Below are 12,679 nucleotides of genomic sequence, written 5' to 3'. Positions count from 1 at the left end.
GCTTATTATTTATTTATCTTCAATTCAACCAAAAATAGACAGAGTATTAGTAGTTTTCCAATCTGTAGAAAAGGACAAAAAAAAAATTTAAATATTTGATAGAAATATAGTGATTTAATTAAGAGGAAAAACAAAACAATATACGTAGTATATAAGACTACTAGTAGTAGCTCTTAGCTTGTACCTTATTGGTACTATTGCTCCTATTTTCTCTAATATATAACACTTATAAGTGAACGTCCTATGATACTCATAAGTAGATTACAATAATACGTCCACTAATAATCTATAAATCACAAGTAGGTTACAATAGATTTCCCCTAATAATCTATAAATAAATACATAAACAACTTTTTGTCCTAGAATTTTTTTAAACATGTTCACACAAACAAACCGACTAGTGATTACATGTATTAATTAAAGACTAGTTAAGAAAAACCGAAAGCTTATGTTGATTACTTTTTATGCTGGGGTAGACGTTAAACGTACTTCTATTTATTTCGGAGTATTTTGTTTGCCTCATCACTCATGTTAAAAAATCTTATATGGTTTACCTCATTCGAAACTGAAGGGACAAATTTAAAAATTCATAATTATTAAGGAAAGCGGCAGGGCTTTATACAAGAAGCTAGAAGTGTATAGGAAGTGGGTATGATAAACCCAATCTATTTTCACACTTGAGAAAAATTATAAAAAATTGATATTAACTAAATAAACAATGAGATAAATCAAACAAGATTCTATATGACTATATTACCTTTTAAGTTTTCAAATTTTAACCCAAAAATTTTGGCAATGAGGCAAAAAAGGGTGAAGGGAGGGGAGGGGGGGGGGGGGGATATCTATTTGCTTTTGCAAACGCATACCATCATCTTTTTGTAAAAAATATCATCTCTCTAATATGCCAATATGTAAAGGCAATAAATTAGTGATACATGTTTAATTACTCTCCCCCTGTTTTAATAAATGTAATACTTTGACTTTTTTCACTATTCATATAATGGTTTTAACTTGATTATTTTACTACAGTAAATATAAATAAATAAATAAAAATTTAAAAAAAAAACAAATGTTATTGTATTATACTCTCTCTGTTTTTTTTTTTTTATTTGCATCACTTGGTAATGCGTGGAGTTTTAGAACCAATATGTAAAGGCAATAAATTAGTGATACATGTTTAATTACTCTCCCCCTGTTTTAATAAATGTAATACTTTGACTTTTTTCACTATTCATATAATGGTTTTAACTTGATTATTTTACTACAGTAAATATAAATAAATAAAAAAAAATTTAAAAAAAAACAAATGGTATTGTATTATACTCCCTTTTTTTTTTTTTATTTGCATCACTTGGTAATGCGTGGAGTTTTAGAAGAGTAATATAATATTGTGAGTGGGTGAATAATTTATTATATAAGTGGGGATCATGGAAGAGAGAGAAATGATAAAATAACTTATGAGTTTAAAGTAAGAGAGAAAAATGATAAAATATACGTAGTATAATGTTACCAAATAAGGAAGTAATGCATTAAAAAAACACCCATAAAAAGAAAGTGATGCATTTAAAAAAAGGGGGGGGGGATTACATTATTGATTTTGTTATAATGTATGCAGAATACTTTCATATATAATACGAGTATTAATTTTCTAATAGTTTTACTAATATATAATTAGATATATTAATGGTCAAAGTCGTTTTTTAGCACGCGTATTTAATCAAAGTGTATTATGGAGTACTTATTAAAACACAGAGAGTAAAAGTGAATGAAAAATTAGATAAAAGCAAAACAAGACTCTTGTTTAAAAACAATATTTTAGGTGAAAGAATACTTCAATTTGATAATGAAGAGAGTATAATATACAAGGCCTTCAAGTTGATCACTTTCCCAATATGTAATCATATTAAACGAGTGGAAAAGGATAATATAGGTACTTGTATGAACTCAATCTCCCAAAGTCTACAAATTTTGCGGGCCTTAATTTATCTTAATTAATATAGTCCGTTATTTCTTTAAAAAATAAGCGTCGTACTAATAAGTGAAAATCACCACAAAAACAATAATACAAGCCAAGCATCCTAGAAGCATTTTAGACAATAGACATATATATTGTGTAGTTAAAATTCATACACATGAGTAAAGAATTGAATACATGTACAAAATAGTATAAGAAATAACAAAACAAGAAAATACTGGTAATATTAACCAGTCTCGTTTATATTGAGGACACATCAGTTATTTCGACCTTTTTAGTAAGGGCAAAATTGTAAACATGCGAGTAGGACCATTAACGTCCAAAACCAGCGTTAACTCCTCGTTTGTTAACCGTCCCGTTCCGTAACTATTTTTCGTTGCCGAACCAATTTGGAAAGCAAGTCCCTTAGAACTAGAGGTGTACTGCATGCTCTTGTAAGTTGTAAGCTGTGCATTATTTTTTAGGGCTTACAGCCTCCTCAAGTCTCCGCACGACGTCTGACATATTCGGCCTGCCGTCTTCAAAATCATAAGTACAATCTAAACCAAGTTCAACCACTGCAACTGCAGCTTTGTGGGAATAATTCTTCATTCTGGTATCCATAAATTCTTTTACATTACGACGAAACGGCTTCACCCAGTCCACCAGAGTCGTCCTACCAACCATTCCACTTCGTCCCGTTAATAATACAAGTAATAGAACCCCAAAACTGTAGACATCGCTCTCTGCTGAAACAAGACCTGGTGTAAGATTTGAAGATGTCGGTTAGTATAACCAAAACAGAGAAAATTGATGAAAATTAGAAATGTTATGTTAGTTGCACCTATATTTATGAACTCGGGTGCTGCATAACCCTGTGATGAATAGCCCTCTGTTTCAATTCCCTGAATGTCCCTGACTTGAGCTGACAAATGAGCTGATAACTTGGCGTTATAATCCTGTTAGTATGAGAAGAGATAGCATATAACTGTACATCAAATATGAATGGCAAGAATGAATTGAACATGGTACTCCTTTCGTGTTTTAATAAGTGTTACACTTACTAAATCCGGCCATGTTTTGATAAATGTTATACTTCTTTTTTTGGCAAAAAACTATATTTAAATATTATAACTCTCTCCCCTCGTGGTCCCCACCCGAATTCACTATTACTTTTTATTATATTTTTCCTCTCACATTCATTACTTTTCAATAAAATATTAACCCTACTATTTTTCTTTTATACTTTTTTAATACTCCAACTACTCCGTTTACTTTTTATTTTATTTAAGTCAATTAAATTGCCTAAAACTATATGCCGGTTAAATTGTAACATTTATTAAAACACGGAGAGAGTAATATAATATATATTTTGAGGTCGTCAGATAAAAATGTGTACATACTGCGTCTAGCAAGACACTTGATGCATCCAAATAACGATAAATGACTTGTGGTTGAGCATCATGAAGGAAACAGAGTCCTTTAGCAGCACCTATAGCCACCTTCATCCTTGTCTCCCATGACAGCGGCGGATCAACCTCATCTGAATTGAAGTTAAGTATGATGAAACTAGTGTGCATAATTTACGCGTATTTTGTACAATTGACCAAGTATAATGAATTTATCACTAGAATTGAAATAGGCTACTTACGACCGTGCAAGTGATTTTCTAGGCATCCATTGGGCAAAAACTCGGTTACCAAAAACCTAAGTTGAGATTTTTCATCTTCAAGGCATTAACCAATTATTTTCACCAGATTAGGATGATGTAGATGGCTAACATGTTTTATTTTTGCCTGTATCGCGATCAAATAAGGACCATCAGCTAAGAATAATTCATCCGAAACAAGCTAAGTGAACGACGTAAATTGATAATGAATTAAAACGTACGTACCAACCACTCATATTGACGGTCCGGGACACGGACATCAAGTTCAAGCTTCTTAGCAACGAATTGAAACGTACGTACCAACCACTCGTTATAACGACTGCCCGGGACATCAAGTTCAAGCTTCTTGACAGCAACAGCCATCCCAGATTTAGGTGTCGACGGAGAAAGCGTTTGCTCATTTATCCATCCCTTGCGAGTTAAATAAGGACCATCGATGAGAATGATGTTGTCATGATGTAAATTTCTTGTGGCAGTATTTATTTCCTTCAAGGAGAAGGCCTTCAATCCATGAGTAGGAGGAGGTTGTTTGCTCTGCTCAACTCTTTTTCCTAAGAAATATAGACTATTTATGAACAATTGCTACAATATAAGCTTCAAAATTATTGTTCCATTTTTTTGTATTAGTATATAAACTTTTCTAAATAGATACTCCCTTGCCTTCGGGTATAAATAAAGTTCATATGAAATTGAAATATTAACGTTATACCAATCTATCAATGCATAAACGCATTCTTATATTAATACCTATTTATATATAACAAGTGTCGGCTTATGGTAATATGCAACAGTGTAAGACACATGCTACAAAGCTGACAAAGATAAATAAAGACAGACTAATAGATAGTATATCAAATAATCTCTGTCCCAAAATATAATCTTCGTATACTAAATAGTTGGCTTCTTTTAAGCATTTCAAAATGTTTCTAATGTTTTCATTTTTCTTTTACATAATTTTCTTAGAATACTACTTTTTTAATTACTATTTCCAATTATAAAATACACTAATCTTGAATCTTGACTTTAATTTCCATGCCACTACTCTGTTTTTTTTTTTTTTTTTTTTTTTTTTTTTTTTTTGTGTGAGAAACAAATTTTGTTATTAGAGCATTCCCGTAGTTGGGTATGTCGCCGTTTGAAGAATGAACATACATCATCTAGCATGATATTTGATGCTTCCAAATAACGAAATATGACTTGTGATTTGGTATCATGAAGGTAAGAGAGTCCTTTGGCAACTCCAACAGCCACTTTCATCCTTGTATCCCATGAGAGTGGCGGCGTGCCCACATTACCTGAGATAATAAATGTAACAAATATAATTGTATGTAGAAACTCGAAATTATCATGACGACTAAACTTAAGTTACTTACAATTGAACAATTGGTTTTCCAAATTTCCTTTGGGAAAAAACTCAGATATTATAAACCGATATTCATCCTCAAGACAGTATCCTAATATTTCCACCAAATTAGGATGATGTAGCTGGCCAAGAGTGTTTAGTTTTGCCTGTATCACATAAGTAATAAGGCCAAGAAACATGGTGACTAAGAAATCCAAAACATGGCAAATTACAGGGGAAATTCCCTGTATCTCACATTGAGAAACGAAATTTGTTTCTTATGGGAACATTTTCGTAAATAAATCAACAATTTTTTAATTATTGTGGCTCTACAATTGGATAAAGTTGTTGGTTTATTTACGAAAATACCGTGAGAGAAATAAATTTTGTTCTCACCATAAAAAACTAAGACATCCCCAAATTAAAGCATACCAACCACTCGTCGTGGCCAGGGAAACCTTCAAGATTGAGCCACTTGATAGCAACAACCATTCTACCACTTTGAGGTTTCGATGGAGATGGAGCTTGCTCATGAATCCAACCCTTGTAAACACTACCAATACCAAAACTACTGGTGGTATTAGTACGGTAGACAGGATGAAAATTTTTGGTGGCAGTTCTAAGATCTTTGAAGGAGAATTTCTTCAAGCTTGGAGTAGGAAGACTTTGATTGCTGCAATCATCTGCTAGTCATGTGAAAACAGTGAATTAGATAAACTATCTTTATGCATACGTACCACGAGTCAAATAATAGCGAGAGCAACTTCAATAGTTGTACCTCTAACTACTTGAGCTATCCATCACTCTTAAAGTCTCTAGCTATTAGCTTGATCACTATTGAAGTTTAAAAATACAGTTAGTTTGACCAAGAAATTAGCTTTGGCAAGCTAATTCGCTTAAGAAAATAATTTCCAAAATTTTATAGATTAATATATTGATAATTAAATTTTTAAATCTAATTGAAAAGGTTACACTTATTTATATAGCAAGTTATTTTAGGGCATTAAATAGCTACAAAGAGAATTAACTTAACATATTTGAAAATTAGCTTGCCATTGGAATTGCTCTTATAAAATACACATTTAATGCATGCTGACTAACGAGTCATATTATTTCGTACATCACATTTAGGTTGCATCTCTATTCAAAACTCCCTCTAATCTTTTTGTTCTTTGCACTTTGTCTCATAAAAATATTATAAACAAGTAGAAAAAAAATTGATCAAAGTGAGTAGTTAGATAAATTAAAAATAAAGTAACTATGTAATCAATTTTCTCTTAATTTTCTTTTGAAGAATATAAATCTAAAGATTCATTTTGGAATGTACTCAGTAAAATAGAACCAAATATAAATTGAGTTTCATTAACTTATAAGGAAAAAAAAAATAAATGCGTGTACATAGCTTCGTATCAATATGGAGTATATTTTGAAAATATTGACTTTTCGAGTAAGCAATACTTTTATTCTTACAATACATAACAATATGCTCAAACATGATTAATTAGTATACAAAATAAATATAACTAAGCAAAAAATATGAAAATTTTTTGTGCTTTAAACATGAGAGATGAATTAGAGATACCGTTAGTGTGACAAAAGCTAAAAGAGTCCAATGATGAAGAAGAGCCCCAACAACATCCCATCTTAAAATTTCTTGTTATTAGATTGAACCAAAACAAAACAGCATTAGAAGAGAGAAAGATGATTTAAATCAAGATTTCAAAGTAGTACAACTATATATATCAACGAGACAACGACTCTTTGCCAAAAAAAAAAAAAAAAAAAAAAAAAAAAGAGGGAGACAACGACTACAGTATTTATTTTTAGTAAATATTGACGAACAAGTGGGAAAGAGAAACTAAAAGACAAGGGAAAATAATCAACTCTTTCCAAGAAAAAAACAGTTTTTCCAACCGCCTTAGAGTCTTATTTAATTAAAGTATTGCAAAAGAAGTATTTGTGTTTGGTAATGGTCTTCTAATCATAAGATAAAAATTAAAATCATAATTAATTAGACTCTTTTTTAAGACTTATTTTCAATTCAACTTAGCTTATTATTTATTTATCTTCAATTCAACCAAAAATAGACAGAGTATTAGTAGTTTTCCAATCTGTAGAAAAGGACAAAAAAAAAATTTAAATATTTGATAGAAATATAGTGATTTAATTAAGAGGAAAAACAAAACAATATACGTAGTATATAAGACTACTAGTAGTAGCTCTTAGCTTGTACCTTATTGGTACTATTGCTCCTATTTTCTCTAATATATAACACTTATAAGTGAACGTCCTATGATACTCATAAGTAGATTACAATAATACGTCCACTAATAATCTATAAATCACAAGTAGGTTACAATAGATTTCCCCTAATAATCTATAAATAAATACATAAACAACTTTTTGTCCTAGAATTTTTTTAAACATGTTCACACAAACAAACCGACTAGTGATTACATGTATTAATTAAAGACTAGTTAAGAAAAACCGAAAGCTTATGTTGATTACTTTTTATGCTGGGGTAGACGTTAAACGTACTTCTATTTATTTCGGAGTATTTTGTTTGCCTCATCACTCATGTTAAAAAATCTTATATGGTTTACCTCATTCGAAACTGAAGGGACAAATTTAAAAATTCATAATTATTAAGGAAAGCGGCAGGGCTTTATACAAGAAGCTAGAAGTGTATAGGAAGTGGGTATGATAAACCCAATCTATTTTCACACTTGAGAAAAATTATAAAAAATTGATATTAACTAAATAAACAATGAGATAAATCAAACAAGATTCTATATGACTATATTACCTTTTAAGTTTTCAAATTTTAACCCAAAAATTTTGGCAATGAGGCAAAAAAGGGTGAAGGGAGGGGAGGGGGGGGGGGGGGATATCTATTTGCTTTTGCAAACGCATACCATCATCTTTTTGTAAAAAATATCATCTCTCTAATATGCCAATATGTAAAGGCAATAAATTAGTGATACATGTTTAATTACTCTCCCCCTGTTTTAATAAATGTAATACTTTGACTTTTTTCACTATTCATATAATGGTTTTAACTTGATTATTTTACTACAGTAAATATAAATAAATAAATAAAAATTTAAAAAAAAAACAAATGTTATTGTATTATACTCTCTCTGTTTTTTTTTTTTTATTTGCATCACTTGGTAATGCGTGGAGTTTTAGAACCAATATGTAAAGGCAATAAATTAGTGATACATGTTTAATTACTCTCCCCCTGTTTTAATAAATGTAATACTTTGACTTTTTTCACTATTCATATAATGGTTTTAACTTGATTATTTTACTACAGTAAATATAAATAAATAAAAAAAAATTTAAAAAAAAACAAATGGTATTGTATTATACTCCCTTTTTTTTTTTTTATTTGCATCACTTGGTAATGCGTGGAGTTTTAGAAGAGTAATATAATATTGTGAGTGGGTGAATAATTTATTATATAAGTGGGGATCATGGAAGAGAGAGAAATGATAAAATAACTTATGAGTTTAAAGTAAGAGAGAAAAATGATAAAATATACGTAGTATAATGTTACCAAATAAGGAAGTAATGCATTAAAAAAACACCCATAAAAAGAAAGTGATGCATTTAAAAAAAGGGGGGGGGGATTACATTATTGATTTTGTTATAATGTATGCAGAATACTTTCATATATAATACGAGTATTAATTTTCTAATAGTTTTACTAATATATAATTAGATATATTAATGGTCAAAGTCGTTTTTTAGCACGCGTATTTAATCAAAGTGTATTATGGAGTACTTATTAAAACACAGAGAGTAAAAGTGAATGAAAAATTAGATAAAAGCAAAACAAGACTCTTGTTTAAAAACAATATTTTAGGTGAAAGAATACTTCAATTTGATAATGAAGAGAGTATAATATACAAGGCCTTCAAGTTGATCACTTTCCCAATATGTAATCATATTAAACGAGTGGAAAAGGATAATATAGGTACTTGTATGAACTCAATCTCCCAAAGTCTACAAATTTTGCGGGCCTTAATTTATCTTAATTAATATAGTCCGTTATTTCTTTAAAAAATAAGCGTCGTACTAATAAGTGAAAATCACCACAAAAACAATAATACAAGCCAAGCATCCTAGAAGCATTTTAGACAATAGACATATATATTGTGTAGTTAAAATTCATACACATGAGTAAAGAATTGAATACATGTACAAAATAGTATAAGAAATAACAAAACAAGAAAATACTGGTAATATTAACCAGTCTCGTTTATATTGAGGACACATCAGTTATTTCGACCTTTTTAGTAAGGGCAAAATTGTAAACATGCGAGTAGGACCATTAACGTCCAAAACCAGCGTTAACTCCTCGTTTGTTAACCGTCCCGTTCCGTAACTATTTTTCGTTGCCGAACCAATTTGGAAAGCAAGTCCCTTAGAACTAGAGGTGTACTGCATGCTCTTGTAAGTTGTAAGCTGTGCATTATTTTTTAGGGCTTACAGCCTCCTCAAGTCTCCGCACGACGTCTGACATATTCGGCCTGCCGTCTTCAAAATCATAAGTACAATCTAAACCAAGTTCAACCACTGCAACTGCAGCTTTGTGGGAATAATTCTTCATTCTGGTATCCATAAATTCTTTTACATTACGACGAAACGGCTTCACCCAGTCCACCAGAGTCGTCCTACCAACCATTCCACTTCGTCCCGTTAATAATACAAGTAATAGAACCCCAAAACTGTAGACATCGCTACGGAATTTCCGTCGCAAAGTTTGCGACGGAATTTATTCCCTCGCAAAAGTTTGTTTGCGACGGAAATAATCGTCGCAAAACAATATTAAAAAAAAAATAAAAAAAAAACATTTTGCGACGGATTCTGCGACGGAAATTCCGTCGCAAAAAGTTTTTAAATTTTTTTAAAAAAAACTGAAGTTTCGCTGAAGGAGAGAGAAAAAGAAAACGAAGAACAGAAAGAGGAAAGCGTAGAGAGAGATAGAGGAAAGCGTAGAGAGAGAAAGAAAATCCGGCCACTTCACCGCCGCTGTCGCCACCGGAACGACCGGAATCCGGCCACTCACACCTACTAACGCCCACCCCCTCCGTTCACTCCCACTCACGCGCACTCACGCCCACCCACGCCACCCCCTCCGTTCAAGCCCACTCACGCCCCTCCGTTCGCCGGCGGTGTGCAGCCACCACACCACCCTCCTTCCGGCAGCCGGATTTCCGCCACAACACCCTCAAATCCCGGTGAGTATTCCACTATCCCCCTTTGTTTTTGTTTTCAATTTAATTTTAATGTAAACCCTAACTTTTTCTAATTATGTTTTTTAATTTAATTTGTAACTAAATTTTATTATTTAATTACTTGTGTTTAGTGTAGTGTAGTTTAATTTATATTGCAATGTTAGAATTAGTTTAATTTTTAAGATATATTGCAATGTTAGAATTAGTTTAATGTATGTTAGTTTAGTTTAAAATATATGTTAGATTAGTTTATAATGTATGTTATTTTAGTTTAAAATATATGTTAGTTAGTTTATAATGTATGTTAGTTTAGTTTAAAATATATGTTAGATTAGTTTAAAATATATGTTAGATTAGTTTAAAATATATGTTAATTTAAAAATACATGTTAGTGTATGTATGTTTATTTGAATGTGGGTAATTGTGTGTTAATTATATGTGTTTCATCACTTGCTTTAAACTTGTTTAAATTAAACAATTATGGTATGTATGTTAATTATATATGTTCACTAAGATTTGAAAGCATTTGCATCTTCTTATTCCTAGATACCCGTTCAAGACATACACATTAGGAGTATGTCTTGAATAGTCCCCGGTTGGGACTGTCCTTTGACGTTTATGAAGAAAAGAACTTAGCTTGATACTTTGCTACTATTGTTTGTGACTGATATGATTATATGCGTGAGTTGTGTAGAAGTTGTGACAATGAAACGAACAGAGCGTAGCTGGATGTATGAGAGGTTGTGTGGGCGGAATTCTATTGATCCTAGATTCGTGAAAGGGGTTAAGGAATTCATTCAGTATTGCAAAGATCATCCTGAGAGTAGTGACCCCGAGGAGATTAGGTGTCCTTGTGTGAAATGCAAGAATAAGAAAATTCTATCTTCGGATGATGTTCAAGTTCATTTGTATAAGAAGGGGTTCTTACCTAACTATCATGTGTGGATGAATCATGGAGAAGGGTTTCCAGGAACCTCCGAAGGACATTCTAATGAGTATCGTGAAATGGTTGAGGATGCTCTTGGTCATAATGCAGATCATTCGGCTACCGAAGAGCCGAGTGTTGAGGAGGAGCCTAATGCACAGGCAAAGCAGTTTCTTGATTTACTGACGGCATCTGAACAACCGTTATATGAAGGGAGTTCAATGTCTGTGTTAGAGATGGCATCTAGAATAACGAGCCTGAAATGTGAGTATAACTTGCCTCACAGGTGTGTTGATGGGTTTGCTTCGTTGATGAGTGAAGCAATTCCTAACAACAACCACATGGGAGACACATTCTACGAAGTGAAGAAGATTGTTAAGGGGTTGGAGTTGCCTCATAAAAAGATCCACGCATGTCCAAAAGGCTGTATGTTGTTCTGGAAGGAAGATGCTGAGTTGTCTACATGCAGGGTATGTGGTAGTGAGCGGTACAAGAAGACTTCAAAAGGGAGGGTTGTTCCTGTGAATGTTCTGACCTATTTCCCTATCACCCCTAGGTTGCAAAGACTGTTTGCAACAAAGAACATTTCTGAGGAAATGACTTGGCATGCGAAAAATCCACGAGTACAAGGCACAATGGCACACCCTAGCGATAGTGAAGCTTGGAAACATCTGGACAATTGTTATCCAGAGTTCGCCTATGAACCTCGTAATGTTCGCCTTGGAATGTGCACAGATGGTTTTGCTCCTCATGGTAAGTTTGGGGGTCAATATTCCTGTTGGCCTGTCATTCTGACGCCGTATAACTTGCCCCCCTCAATGTGTATGAAAAGACAATTCATGTTCCTATCTTTGCTAGTTCCTGGTCCCAAAAACCCAAAAGGGAACTTAGATGTGTATATGCAACCACTAATAGAAGAGTTGAAACAATTATGGGAAGTGGGAGCAAATACATACGACATATCAAGGAAACAGAATTTCAACCTTCGAGCAGCTGTCCTATGGACTATTAGCGATTTCCCTGCTTATGGTATGCTGTCTGGGTGGTCCACATCTGGTAAGAAGGCTTGCCCCTACTGCATGGACAAAACCAAGGCATTCTGGCTGGATCACGGTGGCAAAGTAACGTGGTTTGATTGTCATCGACAGTTTCTTCCCGCAGATCACCCTTTCAGAACGAGCCGAACAGCCTTTTGTAAAAACAAAGTTGACAAAGATTTACCTCCACACATCATGTCAGGAGAGGAATTGTGGGATTGTGTGAAGAACATGCCGAAGGCCACTGATGGGCCAAAAGCACTGAAGCGTCTGAAAAAAGCTAAAAAGGGTTGGTTTAAACAAAGTAGCCTATGGGATCTTCCATATTGGAAGGACCTTCTCATCCGTCACAACTTAGATGTCATGCATATTGAGAAGAACTTCTTTGATCAGTTAATTCACACTGTAATGGATGTGAAAAAGAAAACTTGTGACACAACCTCGGCTAGAAAAGACATTGCGAAATATTGTAGGCCAAGGACAGCCAGTAGATTTACAGGATTGACCAC

The 12,679-nt window shown here is 32.9% G+C and overlaps 2 protein-coding genes across 3 annotated transcripts; one reads left to right on the top strand and one right to left on the bottom strand.

The window, feature by feature from the left end:
* Nucleotides 1-2,113: 2,113 nt before the first annotated feature.
* Nucleotides 2,114-5,150, bottom strand: LOC145581552 (putative serine/threonine-protein kinase PBL11). 2 transcript variants are annotated; one of them, XM_081638561.1, is made up of 6 exons: nucleotides 4,997-5,150; nucleotides 4,776-4,918; nucleotides 3,606-4,174; nucleotides 3,358-3,497; nucleotides 2,799-2,913; nucleotides 2,114-2,715 (listed from the first exon to the last, which is right to left on the bottom strand). In XM_081638561.1, exons 4-6 carry the CDS (start codon nucleotides 3,460-3,462, stop codon nucleotides 2,429-2,431), a joined length of 507 nt encoding a protein of 168 aa, XP_081494687.1. In that variant the 5' UTR covers nucleotides 3,463-3,497; nucleotides 3,606-4,174; nucleotides 4,776-4,918; nucleotides 4,997-5,150; the 3' UTR covers nucleotides 2,114-2,428. The 2 variants fall into 2 exon arrangements, with proteins under 2 accessions (XP_081494687.1, XP_081494686.1); XM_081638560.1 differs by having other exon boundaries at nucleotides 3,358-4,174.
* A 4,604-nt stretch (nucleotides 5,151-9,754) lies between these two features.
* Nucleotides 9,755-12,675, top strand: LOC145583459 (uncharacterized). Its single transcript, XM_081640692.1, has 3 exons — nucleotides 9,755-10,211; nucleotides 10,903-12,614; nucleotides 12,670-12,675. The coding sequence occupies exons 2-3, from the start codon at nucleotides 10,914-10,916 to the stop codon at nucleotides 12,673-12,675; spliced, it is 1,707 nt and encodes a 568-aa protein (XP_081496818.1). The 5' UTR covers nucleotides 9,755-10,211; nucleotides 10,903-10,913.
* The last annotated feature ends 4 nt before the right edge of the window (nucleotides 12,676-12,679 follow it).

Source organism: Chenopodium album, chromosome 15, assembly GCF_948465745.1.
Source record: "Chenopodium album chromosome 15, dcCheAlbu1.1, whole genome shotgun sequence".
NCBI classification, from domain to species: domain Eukaryota; kingdom Viridiplantae; phylum Streptophyta; class Magnoliopsida; order Caryophyllales; family Amaranthaceae; genus Chenopodium; species Chenopodium album.
The sequence above is the reverse complement of the archived record's forward strand: the minus strand, read 5'-3'. Positions and strand labels throughout refer to the sequence as shown.